Source organism: Mus musculus, chromosome 4, assembly GCF_000001635.26.
Source record: "Mus musculus strain C57BL/6J chromosome 4, GRCm38.p6 C57BL/6J".
In the NCBI taxonomy this organism is placed as follows: domain Eukaryota; kingdom Metazoa; phylum Chordata; class Mammalia; order Rodentia; family Muridae; genus Mus; species Mus musculus.
This window is the reverse complement of record NC_000070.6, coordinates 118,258,838-118,279,266: the sequence shown is the minus strand read 5'-3', so window position 1 is coordinate 118,279,266 and position 20,429 is coordinate 118,258,838. Positions and strand designations below refer to the sequence as shown.

Sequence of the window (20,429 nt, the reverse complement as noted above, 5' to 3'; positions counted from 1 at the left end):
TGGGTAAGCGTCTAAGACAGGGAACATCTCCCCTTCCCAATGGTCACTAGCTCCTCGCTCACTTCACAGTCCCACCTGCCTTACCTTTGCCCATTCACCTCATGATCGTGGCTATCCTAAGTTCAGATAAGGGTTCAAGTCCCAGGGAGGGGCAGAGCTATGCTTGAACTCCATCCCTCTTGTTCACCTGTCCTCTCATTTTGAAAATTCTCTTAGCACTATAGGGGCCCATGGGGTCCCAAGTTGTAGTGAGAAATTTGTGAGGTTTTTGTTTTTCAAAAATACAGAAATATAATGGGAATGTTTTGTTTAAATCCCAGGTGTGGGGTAGGGAGTGGCTTCAGACTGTCCACAGCAGCTGACTATGATTTGCCTCGTGCTCTAGCAGGGGCGTGATTTTTGCCAGTGGCAGATAGCTTCTGCAATTGTATGATATTTGGAATTTGGGGGTCTTTTCAGAGAGTATTCATTCGTGGAGAGGTGGGGTGGGTTGTTGGTTGGTGGCTGTTTGTTAAGTAGTTGTGTGCAAAGAAGGAACGAGAAGAAATTAGATATCCCAACTGTGAAGATTAAACTTGCCCCAAGAAGCTCAGCACCCCATTCAGCAGGAAGCTCTCTAGTGATATTTTGCCCCCTTCTTCCTCTACCCTTTTTCTCTCTCCTATGTTTAGAGGATGAAAGGGTGGTAAGAAGGGCAGAAGAAAAAAACCCCACAAAATAGCAAAGGTCCAACTACACTAAATTGTGTCCGGTATCACTCCTCCATTAGACCCTGTTGTATTTTCAGAGCATGGCTGAAGCCTGGCCATGCACCAGTGGCCTGTATGTGGCAGTGTGAGCAGAATTGGTGGGCCCTGCTGCATGTCACCTAAGCCCCCAGACAGGCAATGTGGCACCGGAACCTTTAGAAGCTCACCCTAGGTACATAGTGTGGCCACTTCTGCATGGGTTTGCAGAGTGAGAAAGGCATGTAGACAGGAGGGTGAGCAAGGTCTGGAAGGCTTCGGTTAGCCCCAAGCACAGCCCTCCCCCATCTGCTCTGGACACCCGGAACAAGGGAAGAGGAAACATGGATGTTGACACTCAGGCTCTAGAATTCCAATCCACAGCCGCTTTATAGTTTGTCTTTGGGATAGGAAGGTGCCATGGGAATTAGGTAGGTTGAGAGTGACCAGGCAGGGCAGCTATAACTTGTAGAGAGCAGTCCTGGCGAGCCCCAACGGGTTGTGGCTTTGGCTGTGAGCCTCTGACGATGTGGAACCAACTACTGCTAAGTCTGTGTACTGGGGCTTTTCCTGAGTGTGCTGGGGTCTGGCCACTTGCTTTCTGAGGAAGAGCAACAGGATGCCCCAGGGACTAAGATGGCCCTGGACAGTGTAAAACCTGCCTGGCTGCTCTCTGTTCCTGCCTCTGCCTTGGTTTTGTTTGGGTTTTGTCCCAACCTGTATGTATCTTTGACTCCATTTCCCTGCCCTCATCCCCTTAATGGTGTGAGCCGGAAACTCACGATCTGGAATGGACCCGCCTCGTGTTAGTTTCTAACTAGCTTTCTTCCCCCTCCTGGCGCTTAGAGGATGCCCTGAAGGTCTCTGCACTCTTTCCATAGGATGGTTGACCTTCAGTGGTGAGGGAGTTTGGGTAGCCATTGCATGGTCCAGTGTGGGACTGCTGAACTGTCTGAATGGGCAGTGAGGGTGGGTGGGAGTGGGGTGGGGAAGAGCATGTGCAGTGGGGACTCAGGGGGACACTGGCTAATTGGCTCTGCCTTTCTCTCCATTACAGGTGGATTGTCTTAGGCTGTGGCTGGCTGTGGAGCTAGAACCCTGGATGGCTCCCGAGCCAGCCCCAGGGAGGAGGATGGTGCCCCTTGTGCCTGCTCTCGTGATGCTTGGTTTGATGGCAGGTGCTCATGGCGACAGTAAGTCTGACTCCTCATCATACAGATACATCATGTTGAAAATCGACTTAGCTCCTAGCAGGTCTCTAAAATGCAATACCGGACCAGGTCCCAGGAAGAAGAAACAGGATGACCATAGATAACCCACTAGTCCTCCTGCCCTAGAGACCTGCACTGGGAAAGCCCTCTTCTAAGGAGTACGTGCTCCTACTTCCTCTGAACATCCTGCTGAGCACCTGGGTATCCCTTAGGCTCTGCAGAGTGCTGCATGTCTAAGCGTGACCCTGTTATATAGAGCTGGGGAGCCGTGTCTTGGATTCATGTGATCTTTGTGTGACGTGCATAGGCATGTACTTTGTCCACATTGCAGATCTCTGTAGAAGGCCCCGAGCAGAAGGAAGCAGGGCACCAGACATGTCTGCAGAGCCAGGGAGGATTCAGAAGCAGTTGCCCATATCCTTCCCTGAGGCGGCCTGCAGTCCCTGGAAAATAGGGAAGGACTTGTCACTTGGCTTGCAGGAAGGAGAGAGGGGGCAGGGAATGAAACTGAGTCTGTGTGTTTGTGTGTTGGGGGGATGATTTGTCCCCTACTCCAATCCAACTCTGAACTTTGGTCTCTTCCCTGCTGCTGCCCTTCCCCCTGCCTGGCACTATAAGACTGGCCATAGCCCGCCCTGTCACCATGGTTACCACTGCTTGGTTACTGGTAGGAGGCGGAGCACAGGACAGGCTTAGCCAATCTGCAGACTGGGGGGAGGGGCAAGGTCGGAGCTGAGGTCCCTTGGGGGGAAGGGGCTATTCCCAGCCTGTCCTGAACCCAGAGGCAGTCCAGGGCCAACCCAGGGGTCAGACCCCAGGATAGCAGGCCATAGGGATCCCTCTATCCCCTCTGGGTCTCTAGACAAGAGCCTTGTCCCACCAGGGCTCTATCTAAATGGCTCATTAATAATTCAGGAGCCAGTCATAGAAGAGGGTGGCCCTGGAGCACCCCTCCCTTTGTCCTCAGAGGCTGGGCCCTGGATAAGGGAGAATGGGAGGGAGAGGGCCTTTCTCTGGAGAGTCTAGCCAGTGGAGTGCAGGGCTAGGGGTCTAGAAGAGAAGTCAGGTGGAAAGCCTTAGAAAGGGGTAGTGTGAAGGTGATCCTTAGCCCTGGCTGGGGCTGCAGAGGCAGCAGAGGGAAGTGATCTGGGGCCCAGCACCCTAGGTGTGTGACTGGCATTGACATGGTGAAGGACTGTTGTCACTCTTCTCAGATTGTCTCAGGGCCCTGACAGCAGGGGAGACATGCCACTGAGTTTTGAGAAACAGTGAGGCCTAGGAAAATAACTGCCTTCTCTATCTTCCCTCTGACCCAGCACACCCCAGCCTGCGCCCGTCCGTCCCACCATCCTGCCTGCCCCCTGGTTTTCTCTGTGACTGGCATTACTGTCCACCTGGTTACCAAGTCAAAAAGCTGGGCCTTCTGGCAGCTCCTCTCCCCCTTCCACACCCCCCTCTTCCCCCCGTGTGATCTGTCCCCAGGTTCTGTGGCCTCTAGCTTCTGAGTGTCTTTGGAATGCACTCTCTGCTCTCCCTGCCCCCTTCTGCCAAGCCTTCTTCAGCTTCTGCTTGAGTTTGAGTGTGCACCAGGGAACCTTCTGATGGTTCCCTGCCTCAGTCCCATTCCTCTGAACCCAGTCTCTAGTCTACAGTGGGAATTGGGTTGCGTCTCTTCGCTCCCCAACTGCCTGGAGAGTGAGCTTTAGTGTCTGACTCTCTGCTACCCTACCCTCCACCGGCCCCGCTGTGCTCTCTCCTTTCGGCTGCACAGAGCTCCGTGTCCAGGCATCCTTCATGCCTTCTGTTTGCACTCTCGCAGTCAGGTGTGATGACGTGGGCCTGTATCCCTAGCATTTGAGAGGTGGAAGCAGGAGGATTAAGAGTTCTAGGGGATCTTGGCTCTGTAGTAAGTTGAAGACAAGCCTGGGCTACGTGACTGTCTCCAAAAACAAACAAGGTGTGGAGGGGGTATGTTTTCCCTCCCTTTACATGACCAGAACTGACTCAACTGTCACTGCTTCCTGTAGCAGCAGTGTGGTCATGCCCTGGTCCTCTGCAGCCCTCATATGCTCTTGTGGCGCTTCGCCCTCAGTCTGTCTGCCCTGGCAGGCTGAGAGTTTAGACATTTCCAGCTCCGGGTCTAGAGGGGGTTGGTGAATAAGCGAAGGGGCAGGACAGTCCTGACCACCGTAGGAGTGGGGAGTGAGAGGAGCTGCTTTAGGGCAGAGTTCCAGGGTCTTCCTGCTGGCACCTTGGTCATTTGGTTACAGAGACCAGGCTGGGACTTGATGGTGGAAACCAGGTGAAGAGGCTGGGACCCTGCCTCTGCTAAGGGTGAACCCTCAGGTGCTGTGACTTGGGCACTGTCCCAGGCCAAGAGCCATCAGCTAGGGGCTGTGGTAAGCCAACCTTAGGAGTCAGGGTCTGCCCTCCTAGCCTACCTTTAAGTTACTCTCATTTTTTTTGAATCTCCCCCCATTGTGACCAGTCTTGGACTGAACTTGCAAGACTTCTCACTAGGGGCAAGCAGCCAGACACGGACAGGGCTGCTGCAGAAGGCAGGGAGGGTGCCCCCAGAGAATTGACGACCAGAGCAGTGAAGCGCAGAGCGGACAAATGTGTTTCTATAGGCCTCTTAACGAGACAAATGAATGGGGGCCCTGGCCTCAGAGGGGAGTGGAGAGAAGCAGGGGAGAGAAGCAGCTGCCAAGAGCTAGCCTGGAGGCCTAGCAGTGATGCCTAGTCAGCTCCAGTGGAAACCTGGATACGAAGGGATGCTTGCTTGCATGCACGCACCCTTCTGGAACCTCCCTCACCTCGTGTCCCCAACCCAGGATTTTATGCCTTCTTGCGAGGGAAGATATAGATGGATGTGGGCATAGAGGTGGTCTTGGTCCAGCCCTCAGGCAGAGGTTTCTGCTGACCTCATGTGGTAGGTGGTAGGAGAGAAAGAATCTGCCCAGACCCATCACAAGACAGAACCCACCGAGCTGGGCACACGTCTGTGAGCTAACAGATCAGTGGGGGCAGGTTGGGGCAGCGCTGGCACAGGCAGCAGCCTGATTATCTTGAGAGGCTTCCTGGAAAAGAGGGCCCCTGAAGATGAGTGGGCATTTGCTAACATAGAGGATTGCCCAATGAAGGAATGAGACTGGCAGAGTCATACCCCTGCCCTGGCCTTCTGAGCTTACGAGAGAGCCAGAGTCCTGAAGACAGCACAGGCCAGCGATGGGATCCCCGCCCCCAAGACCAGGTGTACGTTGGGTCCTGGTTATGACCAGGTTATTTGCAGGCATTAAAGTTGAGCAAGGTGCTTGGTAGGTGAAGGGGTCGGTGGTATGAAGCAGAGAGGCAGGAGACTGAAGAGTGTATGTGTGTGTGTGTGTGTGTGTTGCTTCTCCAAAGCCCCTATTTTGGAACATGGCAGGGCCCTCCCCCTCATGTTTATGGGTGGCCCGTCTAGACCCTGCCCTCTGGAGCTTCCGGCACAAGTGCTTTCTCTGAGCCTGTTTTCCTATTGCACAACAGGGGTAATCACTCCGACCTGTAAAGGTTAACCGAGGTCACATGGGCAAGGCACCTGGCACCTATTGAGTTCTCCCCCTGTTGCAGTGCCTCCTGGAGCCAGGATTGCCCTTGAGTGGACAGGGCTGGGGGAGGCTGCCAGGAGCAGTCACAGGAGCTCATTAAGTCCCCAGCTCATTGAGTCCTCAGCTCAGAGCCACTCAGGGCCTGGGAAATCACCTCTCCAGCAGCTCCCCTGCCCTCGTGGTCCTAAAGTGCTGTGTGTGCTTCCTCCGTGTGCAGTGCTGTTTGTGTGCCTGTGTATATGTGCTTCTCAGGGGAGGCACAAAATAGCAATCAGTCTCCCCATGGAGGAGCCTTGGAGGTGGCCCAGTTTAGCCGTCTCTGGAGTTGCATGTCTTCATGTCTCCAGGGGCTGTGCCTCCCTCTAGCCCAAGCCAGGCCCTCTCTCTGGTAACTTCCTCTCATGTACAGGGTCAGCGGTTGACATGTAAAGCATGGCCCAGGGTATCCTACTGTGAGTAGCTGCCCACGGGGTTGGGTGACACAGCAGGTAACTGTGACACAAAGCTGCTCCTTGCTTGTTCAGATGACACCTGTTTTCTGGTTCAGAAGTTTTGCTCATAGACCAACAAGATGGCTCAGCAAGTAAAGGCACTCAACCACCCATGGCGCGTACACACACACACACACACCACCACCACCACCACCACCAGCAGCAGCAGCTGATAAGGCCCAAGGCAGGGTGGCCGCAGTAGCCTGGCTTTGCCTGCCTGCCTGCCTGGCACCCCAGCTGGCAGTGGGGTGTGGGCCAGGCTTCCACAGTCTGGAAGAGGGGGCTAATAAAGGATGCAGGGTACACACAGAGGCAGGCCTGGATTGTGAGCAAGCTCAAGCTAAGTTCTCAGCAGAGTGCTTGCTTGACCTCTGGCAAGTGCATACAAATCAAGATCCTTGCTGGAATGGAAAAAGGGGGAATTTAGAGAAGCTAGCAGGAGCAAATTTGGGGAGACAGGGTAGAAACAAGATTTGACTGTGATCTCTGAAAGTCTCCTGAGGAACAACAGGAAGATCCTAGGCTAGCTAGGGCGCTGGAAGGAGGAAGAGCCAGGTGGCCCCGGGCCTCTGCGAGGGTACCCTTAGTCGGAACCAAGGCATAGAAGGCATAGAAGGAGCCTGGGACTGGAGGAGCAATGCCAGCCTGATCCTGGGCAGCACCCTGGCTCTTCTCCAGTCTCCAAGGGAGAGGAGTAGTTGTACCTCCCTGATGGCCCCAGGCCTTGGGCACAGGCCAGCCCCCACACAGCTTCCAGGTTTGTTCCTGCTGGCTGCTCCGGAGCTACCTGACTCCTGCCCAGCCTCGGCTCTTTGTTTGGCTCGGGAGGCCCCACCCCACCCCACCCCAGCACACTCCTAGTCTTTCTGGTTCTTCAGGTTCCAGCCTCTGGTTTCACTGGAGACACGTTGAGGCAGGACCTGGAGGGGCACTTATTCCCTGGGTTTCTCTCTTGCCTAGAGGGAAGGAGTACGTGAGGCCCCAGCCTTCTACACTCCTCTCACTCCTTCCTCTGTCCTCTTCTTCCTGTTCTGCACACCTGGGTGTCAGGAACTGGGTCAGACAGTGGGACAGGGCAGAAGACAGGACAGACATGGAATCTGCTCTGCCCAGGGTCATGGTCTGATTGGGAAGCAACTATTAAACACCAGAAAGGTGGGAAGGCTTTAGCTTCCTGTGCACCCCGAAACTGTGGGCAAACTGTGGGCGGCAGAGCGAGTTTGGTGGGGGTGGGGGTTAGGGAGGGATAGGGGAGAGTTTTCTGAGACGATGACGTTCAGAGGTGACTTAGGATGTTAGTGGGTAAGGGGTAGTCGAAGAGGCGCTTAGCAGAAGGTGCAGCTTACGCAAAGGCCCTGAGGCAGCATTGCTTATTCAGGGCTCTAAAGCCAGGACTCTGGGGAGCATGGTTGGGTCAGACCTGGCAGAGCTTTGTCTGCAGTGAGAGGAGCTTACTCTTTGTAAAGAGCAGTGGGAGGCCTTTGGAGAGATTTGATCAGGAGGAGGCTTGTTCTCTGGCTTCAGAATAGAGAATAGAGGAGGTGGGGTGGGGGTGACAGAGGCAGGGCCATCAGCCTGTTCAGCCAGCCAAGCCGTTTGTCCCATGGAGGGGATGCAGAGCTGGAAGCTACTGGGGTGGGGGAGGGGTTAAGAGATAACCTCAGTAGACCCTGGAGGAGGGGGCTTCCTCTCAGGCAGGTATTGGCAACAGTGATAGGCTTTGTAAATTCTACAGACTAGGAAAGATCCACACCTCTCTCCAGAGGCGGGGGTCGGGGTGGGGGTGGGAGGGTGGTAGAGGCAGAAAGGAGTTCAGAACTTTTGGGTCACCTGCATGACTTCCTGGCCCCTGCCTGCACTGGGCCCTCTGAGTTGCTCAGCCTCCCCCCCCCAGGAACAGATTGTGGTGGGTCCCGAGCTTTCTTCCTGGGGAGGACACAGGTTATTTAAAGTGAGTTTAGGATTTAGAATGTAGAGTGAACCCCAGCTCCACCCCAGAACACTGACTCATTGGTCCTTGTTCCTTCCACTGCTTGGATGTCTTTCCCTATCTCTAAAATGAGGGTGATTATGGATCCACTGACCCACAGGGCTGCTGATGTTAACAAGTGACTGCCTGCCCTGGGTGAAGGCCTGCCACTGACACATGTCCTTAAAAAAAAAACAAAAAAGACCAAAACAAAACCAAAAAAAAAAACCAGAATTGGTGCTGGAGAGCTGGCTCAGTGGTCAAGAGTGCTTGCAGCAAGTGATCTTGTAGAGACCTGGGTTTGCTTCCCAGCACCCACATCAGGCAGTTCACAGCCACCTCCAGCTCTAGAAGATCTAATGCCCCCTTCTGGCCACTGTGGGCATTGCACACATGTGGTGCACATACAGACAAGCAGGCACGTATACATAATACAGATAAAACTCCAAGAGTTTCCAAACCTTCCTCCAGTTGGCATCTCTTTCCTAGTCACAGCGTGCTGTGACAGTCACCTGTGCCTCTCCCTCACCTCGGCTACTCCTCTGCTTTTGTCTGACTTTTGCCACCACTGGCTGTTCTCTTCAACAAGGTCCCCTGCCTCCTGTGAACTTTTTGTGTCAGGTGTTTTGGACTTTGATGGGCCTACATTTGGGTCCCAAATGTGTCAGTACTCACTGGCTGTGCGACTCTGGGCATGTGACTTGGTCCTTCAGCCTAGAAAGCTGAGGCACCAGTTGTGCATGAAGTGACATAAAGTACCTGGCGCACAGTGGGCACTTTTCTGCCAGGGCCCAAACTGAGCCTGGGTTATGGGCAACAAGCAGATCCTCTGAAGGGCCAGTTCCCAAGGCACTGGCTTTCCTGCACCGTGCACTGGCTGCACTAATAGGAAACGGATCCACAGTCAGGATTAACGAGGCATTGCTACGTCTCAATGAGCCAGCTTGCTTGGGGCTGTGACCCTGGGTGGTGGGACATGGAGGGTATGGCCAGGCCTTGGCTGAGCCCCTGTCCTCCTCCTTTGGAGTAGGAACTCTGGAGCTGCCCATGCTGTGGAAAGGCAGTTGCCAAGCCGGTGGGGGCAGGGAGTTACAGGAAAGCATCCCTCTGGGAAGTCATCCAGAGCCTCTCAGGAGCTGGAATGTCCAGGCCTTTGGGGCTGTTGGAATGCAGGGGTAGGGAAGAGGAGGAGTCCCGGGGTCTGCCTAAGGCTTAGGGTAGATGGAAAGGCTCTAGGAGAGTCTGGGGCACTTCCCAGAAAGCAGTTCTCCAGTATCGTTTTTATTTTTTTGTTATTCCCGGAGCTTGGAATAACCAGGAGCCGGAGACAGACGGAGGTCGAGCCCAACTCCAGACTCTGCTCTTGACCAGCTGTGTCCCAATGAACAAATCTCTTGACCTCCGCACACCTTGATTTCTTCTCTGTAAACAGTAATTATAGCACCCACCTCCTTGGCTTCAAAGAGTTACAAGGGTTCCGCTCTTTGAACAGGGCTCGGCACTTATTAAGCACTATATAAAAGTTAGGTATTATTGTTGTTCTCTCTAAGTCTTTCTTGCCCCCTCGTCCCCAAGGCCTGCTACCTGTAGCATGGTAGCATTGACCATGCCTGGTGTGATCATGCCACTTGATTTGAGTGTCTCTGTCTCTTCCAGGCAAACCCGTCTTTGTTAAGGTCCCCGAGGACCAGACTGGGCTGTCGGGAGGGGTGGCCTCCTTCGTGTGCCAAGCCACAGGGGAACCCAAGCCTCGAATTACGTGGATGAAGAAGGGGAAGAAAGTCAGCTCCCAGCGCTTTGAGGTTCGTCCTGGACTGGCCGGGAGGGCTGGGCAGGCTTTAGAGTTGGCCTGCTCTCTGTGTGGTTCTTCTCTTGTTCCTCAAGGGTCTTTTGGGGATGTGAGGAAAACTATAGTAGATCCCCACACCCCTAACAGGCTGTGACCACGTCTGTCCTGTGACAGGTAATTGAGTTTGACGATGGAGCAGGGTCAGTGCTGCGGATCCAGCCATTACGAGTGCAGCGAGACGAAGCCATCTATGAGTGCACAGCCACGAACAGTCTCGGGGAGATCAACACAAGTGCCAAGCTGTCAGTGCTTGAAGGTATGTACCAAGAGGGACAGGCCACCGTGGCCAGGTAGACTGAGATGTGGGTGGGGCCCACCAGGACTGGCTGCCCTGGGGTGGGTGAGAGTCAGTGCTCAGCAGGCCAAGGTCTGTGTTGAAGCCAGCAGCGAGCTTGCCAGCTGTGTGATCTCCTTCCTGCTGGGTCATCGCTCCCTTGGGTCTGGGTCAGGCTGGAGGTATGGTGCTGCAGCTCTGTGGCCCTGGGGTTATGTGACGGTGGCAGTGAAGCCTGGCAGTTGCTGGCAGTGTTCTCTTGGTACCCTGATGAAGGAGCTGGAGCTGGCCTCTCCATGTGAATTTTAGTGTCTCTTCTCATCTGGTGGCTCGTTCATTCATTTAGTCATTCACAAACTTTGCTTGAACTGCCGTTAAGCCCAGAATGTCACTTGATACGTGCTACCCTCAGTCAGTGTCCAGTAAATTCTGTAAGGAACGTGGACACTTTGCTTCTAGGCCTTTGCCAAGACCCAGGGTGTAAAGGGGAGCAGAGCTTCCAGAACTCTGAGTGGTCAATTTGAGGCTTTTCAAGTGGCGGCTGGAGAGCGGAGGGGAGGGAGAGGGGGGAGGGTAATTCAGTGAGGCTGCAGGATCAGGCTGAGGAACGGGCCCTTTCTTGAGGACGTAGAAAGCCACAAATAGGGTGGGAAGTGACAGGATTAAACCTTGACCACAATGGATACATGAATCTGAATGTGCGTTTTCAAAATACCGTATTGATTGTTGCTTTCATTTTTGAATGCAATACCAATATCTGTTCACTGTTAAAGAATTGAGAAGCATAGGATAGTGTGTAGGGAGAAATAATAATCTCTTATTATCCTACCCCTAGTGCTATTAGTTATTTCTTGGTGGCCCATTTTCTATGTGTATGTTTTATATACATCTATGTATATTTGTATTAATTTATATAAACAGAATAGTGATCACACACTGTTCCATGACCTTGGGGGTTTTTTTTTTGTTTGTTTGTTTTCCAGCTAGAAGGCAAACCTAGGGCTTTTCAGACAAACTCCCTCACTGAACCTGGAGCTCACCTATTTGGCTAGCCTAGTGGCCAGCGAGCTCTAAGAATCCACCTATCTCTGCCTGCCTCCCCAGCACTAGAGTCCAGGCACTCACTTCTGTACCCAGCTTCCTCCATGGGCTCTAGGAAACACAACTCAGGTCTTCACGCTTGCTCAGCAGGTCCGTTACTGAGCCACCTCCCCAGCTCCTCCTGCTTAGGAAAAAACATAGTGTGAAGATTTTCCTTGCCATTAAATATTCTTCCACACCATTATTTTTAATGGCTGTGGTAAGCTGTCACATGGAAGCACCCTAATTTATTTAGCTGTTCCCTTTTTGTGGGGTGCATATGTTCTCAGCTTCCAGCCTTTGTAAGTACGGTGTCACACAAGTCTGTGACGATGCCGTTGCTTTGCTGGTCATTTCCTGACTCTAGGTTCGTGGAGTAGAATTGCTAAGTCAAAGGGCACATGCATTTTAAAGCCTTCAATATTGCTAGAAGATTGTATCTGTTTATATTCTTATCAGGGAGGGCATACGAGGGCCTCTTCTCTGCACATCTTCACCAGCAGTAGAAATTACCATTAAAAAAAAAAAAGCTTTGCCAAGTTAATAGGCAAAAAATGGCATCTCAATTTAATTTGCATTTCTTTGATTACAAGAGCAGTGGAACATCTTTTCACATTGGCCATTTTTATGCTTTGGCTTTATGTGTTCACACATGCATCCATTCAGTAATTCTTGCATCTGTGTGTCTCGTGTGAATCAGTGGGTTCTAATAGAGCTGTGTGCGGCCCTCCCCTGTAGACAGGAACGCTGGGCCTCATTTGTTCCAACCGGGATCCAGGACATCGTACCCACAGTCCAAGCTAGTGTGGAGCTTTCCCTGTAGCCCAGGATCTCAGAGTCCATTCTGAAGCGTAGACAACCTGAGCCGCTGCTGCTTGGTGTCACTGGGTTGTGCTAGCCCTGCTGTCCGTTCCATTTGGGGACAGGGGGCCAGACAACCAGGTCTGAGCTGAAACCACTGGCTTGGAGGTTCCTTCTGGTCATTTCTGACCTCCAATTTGTGACCCAGGAGAAAGGATTTCACCTGTTGGTGTGAGAGTCATGTACCCTGCCTTGTATTGGAGTGGAGTCTAAAAGACTAGAACTATAATCCCTATCATGGCGGGCAACCTCTGAGGCTCTCCGGCTAGGGAGTAGTCTCCTTGTGAGACTGGAGAGCTGATTCCTCTAAGACATCCCACTGCCCTGTCAACTTTACCCTTTAAAGGGTCTCTCAAGGCCCGGGGAAGAGAACTCACACTTGGCATAGGGTTGCCATTAGAAACGGCCTTCCTGGTCAAGAGTTTCTTTCCATGGATTAGAGGGTGTTCTTTCTTATGTGGTGTTGGGATGGACCCCGGTACTAGACATGGACTTTTATCCCCAGACCTGGGCTTCAGGCTATATGTTGATGCATCTGGGAACTGGAAGATGTCTGATGATGTGTGAGACAGACAGGTCCCTACTACACCAGAGTGGTTGGAATTGTGGGCTTCGTGGGCCCCTCCTGCTCCTGAGATATTGCACCAGCGAGGCAAAAGTGCTGACCTGTCCTGTTGTCTTTGTAACCTTGACCAGCTTAAGGCTTGGCAGAAAGGAATGTCACAGGGGATAAGACCACGGAGAGGCAGCCTAAAGCAACCCTGCCTCATTTCCTCCCTGTTCTTCTGGGGTGGGGGGCAGGAAAGCTGGGGTGCTTGCCTGCAATAGATGAAAAGATGGCTTTTTTTTTTTTTGGAGCTCTGGGGTTGACACGAGGGGAGAGCCAGGGCCATTTTCTATGGAGAGACTACCATAGAATCCTAGTAGTGAGAGATAAACTTGGCTTAGGGGCTGAAAGATAGTGCCTGGTTGCTTTGCTCTCACGTCTCACACACATGTGCCCGCCTGTGCATCAGGAGACAGGTGCTTTGGGGAGTTCCTGGGTAATGCCTGGGGAACCTGGCCCAGGTGCAGGAGCAGTGTGTCTTCAAAAGGGAACCCCAGTATTATACTTCCTTTGGGGCCTTCTGCCCTTCCTCCTACCACCCCAGGCCCAGCTCAGTCCACTCTCACTGCAGCCTCTGGGGACACCACCATTGCCAGGTCCCCCACGAGTCTCCGTACTCTGCCGCTGCTGGTGCAGCTTGTGAGACCTAGCCCACTATGCTGGGATGGCCAGCCGGTGTGCCAACATCCCTGTCAGGGTGCAAGGTGGGGTGTCCAGCACAAGCTGGCTGGGGCTGGGCCTGTCCTGTCCTGGGCTGTGATGAGTACCAGGGCCCTGCCGCCCAGCGTTCCTGTCTGAGTGGTAATTGAAGCCATTAGCGCGCCAGCCTCTCCCTCGCCGGGTAATGGCAGGAAAAGCTCTTCTCGCTCGGCACTCTTGAGGCGGCGGCTGAATCATTCCCCCTCCAACCCGCCCGCTGCCGCCACTGAGACAGGGAATCTGACATTTTCCCTCACAAGGGAGGGGAGGGGTGGGGGAAGGGAGTGAGGCCTTGATTCTGGGCTTTCCCTTCCGAGGTGGAGGGGGATAGTGAGGGTGTTGAGCTCAGTTTGGAGGTCATTAGAGTCCCCAGGGTTTGCAGAGTCCAGGCCAGGCAGAACCATGGTTGGGGAGAACTCCAGGGAGGAGGCTAGACAGCCAAAGCTGTGGTGGAGCCCTAGTGACTGGGTAAGTTCTGGAAGGGACACCGAATGCCCAAAGGAAGATGGGGACAAGAGGCAGTGGAGTAGGACTTGTCCTGGGGGCCGGGCTCAAGGGCTGGATGTTTGTCATTTCGTGCACATAGAAGATGATGTGCTTACAGTGGTGTGAGCATGTGTGAAGGGATGTGTATACCAGCAGTGTGCCTCAGGCAGCTGGGGAGGGGCATGATGTGTAAGCAGGTGGTATGTACTTTAAGGGCTCTGTGCAGTAGTGAGATGTGTGCATGTGCACGCATCTGTGCATGGCAGGTAGTATCTAGGGTGAGTGTGTGTGTGAGTGAGTGTGTGATACGGGTGTACAGCAGGTGGTATTATACCTTAGCTTTGTGAACAGCGAGAGAGTCAGCAGTCTGAGCTGGATGTGTAGGGTCAGTCTGGTGCTGGTGGGACGTCAGGTGCTGTATTCAGATTTGTTGTTTCTGGGGTCCCACAGAACAGCGGACAACAACGAATGCTGGTCAGTGTGGTTGGGGCTAGAGTGTTGTTGTCATCTGCTGCCATCATACTCAGCAGCTCCTCTGTGACCAAGCCAGGAGGAGGGCACACTAGGAGTCCTGACCAAACCTGGCCTTAGGATTTAGGACTTCTTCTGTCTTCTCCACCCCCCACCTACACACTTGTCCTTCTACCTGCTTCCATCTTGGGCTCTGTGTCTGCTAAGTGGGCCAGACTGTACCACCTATGCCACTTGGCTGGATCCAGCTAGAGTGTCTCACATTGCCTAACCTGGAGAGCAGGCAAAAGAGGGCGTTTCAGTTAACACTGGATCGTGGGTTCTGCATTTGCTCTCACCCTCGTGGGTTCTGAGGCTTTAGGGTGACAGATAACTTCTTGCCACACACGCTCGCCCAAGTGTGCGCGCACACTTACACACACAAACACACACCTCCCCCAACACACACATATGATCTTTGGAAGCAGCTCCAGAGGAAAAGACTGATGGTGACCCTGTCCTGAGCTGGGCAGGATGAGTGCTTTCCTAGGGGTCATTTTTCCCTGCCCCACCTTTTTTCCTACCATAAGCCTTTCTATTCCTTTCACTCTCGGTGGAAAGATGAGGGTGAAAGAGCTACTACAGGAAGTCCCAAACCTAGAATTCTAGGCAACCCCTGTTCTCCCCTGGCAGCAGTGACACTGATATACCTCTGGTCCAGTGGCCTTTAGGACGTAACCTCCATTTCCTGTGACCACAACAGATCTCAGGACCATGAAGATATGAAATACTATAGCCAGATTTTGGAGGTTCAGACAGAGATAGTCTTGGGTAGGAAGGCACATCTGGAATGGGGCAGTAGAGTGGGGCAGTAGAGGCAGCTGGAAGGTCAGACACGGGGTTTCTTGGTTCCTGGAATCCTCTCATGGTTTCCAGTTCTGAGAGTCTTCGAAGAGCTCAGTGAACTCCTTTTGAACGGAGTCCCCTTCTGTGAGCTGTGGCCTGTGCCCACCTAGTTCCCCACGCCCGTGCTCACAGGTGTCTCATCTGTGCTCTGTGCTTTTTGACACACACACCACACCACACCACCACCCCCCCCCCCCGTCTCCCTGCCCAGCTTATGATCATGGGCTGAACCAGCAGCGCTAGAAATAGCTCTCAAAGTTGGAGGTCTTAGATACCCCTGGATGTATATTCTCCATCTGTGGTGAGGTATCCTCCTCACCCTGATTGCCAGGGGAGAAGAGGGCTTACTAAGGGCAGATTCATGCTTCAGAGAAGTCCTTGTTGATGCAAAGTAGGGCGGAAGTGTATCAATGAGAGGTAGGTGTAGTCAATCCAACTAGCAAAAGCCAGCATCACCCGAACCTTGTGAAAAGAAGAGGAAGGGAGATAGATCAAGAGCATGACAGGTAGCATCCAGCCCAGCTGCCTGGGACACCCCAGGGGTGGTTGGCTCTGCATTCCTGGTTCAAGGCTGGTAGACAGTGGAACCAATTTTCTATCTAAGATTGAAATACAGGAAGAGGCCCAGGACTGAAGAGGTGAGTTGATAAGTCTGATTTGAAGTCTGTCAAGTCAGGTGTGTGCAGGCATCCAAGGAAAGATGTGAGAAGGCCTCACATGGGTTTGCCTGGCACTCTTGAGGGGCTGGAGATGGAATCGTGAGAGCCAAGAAGCCAAGCCAAAAGGATCCCCAGGAACTGGCGTTCACTGTTGGGAGGAGGTTCCTGGGAGCTAAGGGGGAGCCAGAGCAGGGGAGGCAGTGGAAGAGTATGAAGGAGGAGAAGCCAAGCAAGATGAGTATTGGGCAGTGTCCTTTGGATTTAGCTCTGCAGTTGGCACTGACCTTGGTGAACAGGCTTCCGGAAGCCTCGGGGGTGGCAGCAGGGCTGCAGGGGGCTGAAGAGCGAGTGGGAGGCTGTCAGTGGTCTGAAGTGACTGGGAGCAAGGGCTGAACCTAGAGAGGTAAATGGCTAAAAAGAAAATTCCTGAGCAGGCTTGGGGTAGAGGGGCATCAGGAGGGAGAGCCCAGCATGAGCAGAATCTGAGTGTGGGGACCAGGCAGTGGCTCTCAGGTCCACTGAGTCCAGTCCGCACGGTGGGGAGGCCTCACCTGCCAGGTTGAGTAGGACTCCGTGGAGTGCCAGGGAAACCCAAGGGAGGGGGGATTACTGAGTGGGGGAGGCCGTGGCTGCCGACAGGCCCCAAACAGCTCAGACTCAAAAACAAAACAGGCTTTTAAGATGCCAAGTTTGATGAAATCTGAGTGCTGGAAGAGGTGGGAGTTTTCTCTTGGAAAAACAGCTGAAAGTCGAGACTGAAAGCTGCGAAGGGAGATGGGCGCTGAGGCCCCTTGGGCCCCCCTTACCGCCTGGGAGCCTGGGGGTGGGGTGCAGGCTAGGCACTGAGCGGGAGAGCTTACAGGTTTGGGGAGGGCTCTGTCTTGACCCTGTCTCTGCTGAGGATGGAGCTGTTCTGGGGGGCTGAACTGAGGTGGCCCTGGGCTTCCTTGGAGTGCCAAAGGGCAGGGTGGGGCCTGGCCACCCACAGAGGTTTGTTTGTGGGTTTGGTCTTACTGTGTCTCCAGGTGCGTGTGTCTCTTCATGTGTGTGTCTGACTTTGCATGTCCTCGCACCCGTGTTCCCACACCTCTGCATGCCGCCTCTGGATCTGCCTGCAGGAGTCTGTTGCCACAGGTGCTTGTCACTGCAGATGCCCCGCCACAGGCACATGGAGGTTTCTATTTTTGCACCTGTCTCTTTCTCCTCGTAGTTCTCTAGGTCCCTGGCTGTGCGTGTTTCTAAGGTGTCTGTGTGTTCAGGGACAGGGTGATACACTCATGCATAGAGGAGGGGTCAGCCTCACAGACTGTGCCACCCCGGGGAGCCAGTCTATGTGCATGCGCATATGGGCCTGTATTCAGAGATGCCATGAAGCTGGGTAAACACGGGTGAAGAGGTCTCTCTGACAGACGGTGCCAGTGCTCTCCCTTACAGCCACCACCCTCCCCTCTAAGGCATCTCCATCTGTTAGCTTTCCTGGTGCAGCCCCCTGCCTCTGGCCCAGACTCCGCCCCAGGCATCCCTGGCTTCATGGACAAAGAGACCTGTGTGTGTTCTCTAGAGGCCTTCAGCAGCCTCCCTCCCCCAGTCCTTGCAGCCTGTCGGTCTAAACTTCCCACCCACCCCTGCCCTCTCCTTGTCTATCAAAACTCCAATACATACCCCAGACTCACCTTGCTGTTTAGTATTCCTCCATCCTGGCTATAGTCTTTACCCGGCAGTGTGCAGGAAAGCTTTTTGCTTTGCATCATTCTTGATCCTCCTTCCTCCAGGAAGTCACCAAGATAGCAGATGAGAGGTGGAGTTATAGTAATTAACTCTACTGCTGAGGGACATCAACCATGCTCCCTGTCTCTGTCGTTTGTATCCTCCCCACCCCACCCCTTAGACACGCCCTCCCACATGCCCTGTCATCTCTGAGCTGTAAGACAACAGGACCTCTCCAGGGAAGGGTCTCTCAACCGCAGTATCTGAAGGGCCAGTTGGGTACAGGAGCCATTCATGAACCACTTGGATGCTTACTCTAGGTGCACAGATCTGTGCCGGAGGGGCAGACTTTCGATTATGTGTGGTACTTATGTATAGAGGCTATCCAGGTCTAGGCTACTGTGTTGGTCCCTCTCCAGAGTCCCCCAAAGCTAAGGGACTTCTCTTTCTGCTCTGGGAACAGTGCAGTGGAGGACCTGGCCGACACTGCGGACTGGATATGCAGAGGCAACTTAGAGTCTTCTGCACTGTTCTGGACCCTAGCAGGCGGGAGCTGGGTGCGCTGCGTTGGTGGAGCTGGAATGCCTAAGGGGGAGCACCCCCCCAACTGAGGCGCAGGGTCCAGGGAGGGGGCACGGCTGCTCCGCCTAGGTGGGGGCGGGAAGGGCGGCGCCCAGTAGGACTTGGATGCGGAGGCGCGCACCCGCTCGGACACAAGCGCGCGCAGCCCTTCCACCGTGGCACCCGCCTCTTTGCCGTCGCCATGGTTACCGGGTGGCCTGGAGTGGGGAGGGGCCCTCCCGCACCAGCAGCCCGTGTTTGGAGGGGCTATAGCGTAACCCGTGCACCCACACACACACAGGCGCGTGCCAGGGATGTCCACATGTGGGGAGCATTGGGCTTCCTTTACAGCACCTGAAAAAACGTAGAGGCGTGTGTGCATGGGGGGTCTGCAGTAGAGTCCGTAGCCGGAAGCCGGTTAAGGGCGGGGAGAGGGGGAAGGGCGTGGCTCTTCCCAGGGACGCCCCTCCCTTCCCCTGCCCTGCCCACCTTTTCGTGAATGCTAGTCTAAAGCAGCAGGGTCCTACCACCTGCTTTCCTCCAAGCCACACCTCCAATTTAACTGAGTGACCTTGGGCAGGTTTCCAGATTTCTGCCAAGTCCCCATTTGCTCATATGCCTCATAGGGTTTTGGTAAAGATTGTCATTTTGTAAACCTGAAACAGAGGGACTGCTTCATGCTTGGAACCTTTTATCCCTGTGTCCAGAGGCCTCAGTTTTCTCAGTTGTTGATGGGTTGGAAGTGACAGTGTGGCATGCATCCTCTTGAGAAATTTGCCTTGGTCATTAACCTGAGTGGTTTGGACTTCTATAGACACAGCTCTGGTGGTGGTGGTGGGGGGGGGAGGCTTAAGGTGGCAAGGGGGCCAGTCACTCCGCAGGCATCTGGGGAATGTCTGTTGTCCTTGACTGATAAGAGTGTGCTGAAGGCTCCCAGGTGGGAGAGGAGGAGGCTGCTGCAGCAGCAGGTCAGCCCTCAGGGGCTGACTTCCCCTCCTGGAGTGGTCTAAGAAGCAACCTTGCCTGTGCTCACTGCTTGGGAACCTAGCTGGCCCCAGGGACTTGCTTTTGGGTCCTGCTGTTCAGTAGTCGCTCTTCACACTCCCTGGTTTTAGGCTTTGGCAGTGGCGCCTAAGGAATGATCTGAGCCAAGGACGGAGCCATTTGAGGGTGTGATAATTGAGGGAGGAAAATTAATTGTCCTTAATTTGGCGTAGGTCCCAAAGACCTTCCCCGTGTCAAGAATTCAGAGTAGATCCCTGGGACCTACTCTGCTTTCATTCTAGATCAGTGTTTTGCACGTAGGCCATAGAGGCTGGAGAGCTCCTTGGCTCTGACTCTGCCAGGACCTAGCCGCCCCTCATCCTGCACCCCAGTTGTTCAGACAGACAGGAGTAAGCCTGGAAGAACACGCTCGATGCGGTGGTCAGTGATGATAGCTGTAGCTCTAGCAGCCTTGGGATCCCTGATGCTAGATGGGGATGGGGAGGTTGCCCTAGGCCTCAGGGCTTACTCTTAGCTTCCAAGTGGTGCCAGGCCAAGGAAGCTGTGCATCTTCAGTCCTCACTCCCCTCCTCTTTCTCTTCCTGCTGCTGTTTAATATGATCCTTTCAAGAATCAGCTGAGCCGGGCAGTGGTGGTGCACGCCTTTAATCCTAGCACTTGGGAGGCAGAGGCAGGCAGAGTTTGAGGCCAGCCTGGTCTACAGAGTGAATTCCAGGACAGCCAGGGCTACACAGAGAAACCCTGTCTTGAACCCCCCCCCCCAAAAATCAGCTAAGAGTCAGAGCTCTGTGGCATCATACTTACAGCCAAAGAGACCCAGGGTTTACATCAGAATTTATAGGGCTCCAAACAGGGAAGTGTATAGCCAATTCCTGGCCAAACCTGGGGATTCAGGGCCATGATGAGAGATCTCCTATAACCCCAGCCAGACACCCTTCTAGGATATCCCTAGAAGTTGCAACTTTGATGGAGGTTCCTCTGCCTGCGGTGGCTCCTCCAGCTTCATCTTGTCTGTGCCCCGGGTGCTGTCACCCTGCCCTTTACTTTTCTCCCTCTGAGGCTGAGTCTTCCTGGCATGGGAGCCTGGGTGCAGCAAATGTTCCTGCACACTGACCTGTGCTGGGCATGTGAGAGGGAAGAGTGGAGTGGTGCCTCTGCCACCACCATACTGCCCAGCTTTCTTGCCGAAAGGTAAACAAAGGGCAGACATTCTCTAGTCCCTCATTAGGTACACCCAGAGCCAAGCTTGGGAAGAGGAGAGGTACTGTTGAATTCTGGAAAACACTTGATGGTTTTGTT

The 20,429-nt window shown here is 53.7% G+C and overlaps 1 protein-coding gene and 1 long non-coding RNA gene across 19 annotated transcripts in view; one reads left to right on the top strand and one right to left on the bottom strand.

Annotated features, from left to right (window-relative positions):
- Positions 1 to 20,429, top strand: part of Ptprf (protein tyrosine phosphatase, receptor type, F) — an 83,193-nt gene that overhangs the window by 12,139 nt on the left and 50,625 nt on the right. For all 17 annotated transcript variants that reach the window (XM_030253363.1, XM_006502872.2, XM_030253360.1 and 14 more), the window contains exons 3-5: positions 1,783 to 1,918; positions 9,643 to 9,788; positions 9,950 to 10,091. In XM_030253363.1, the coding sequence (XP_030109223.1) occupies positions 1,828 to 1,918; positions 9,643 to 9,788; positions 9,950 to 10,091 (379 nt within the window). In that variant the 5' untranslated portion in view covers positions 1,783 to 1,827. The remainder of the gene's footprint in view (positions 1 to 1,782; positions 1,919 to 9,642; positions 9,789 to 9,949; positions 10,092 to 20,429) is intronic.
- Positions 11,730 to 18,527, bottom strand: Gm52705. Of its 2 annotated transcripts, none has more exons than XR_003955266.1 (2): positions 17,531 to 18,527; positions 11,730 to 16,979 (listed from the first exon to the last, which is right to left on the bottom strand). It is a non-coding gene; the product is annotated as a predicted gene, 52705 (long non-coding RNA). The 2 variants fall into 2 exon arrangements; XR_003955267.1 differs by having other exon boundaries at positions 11,730 to 15,660.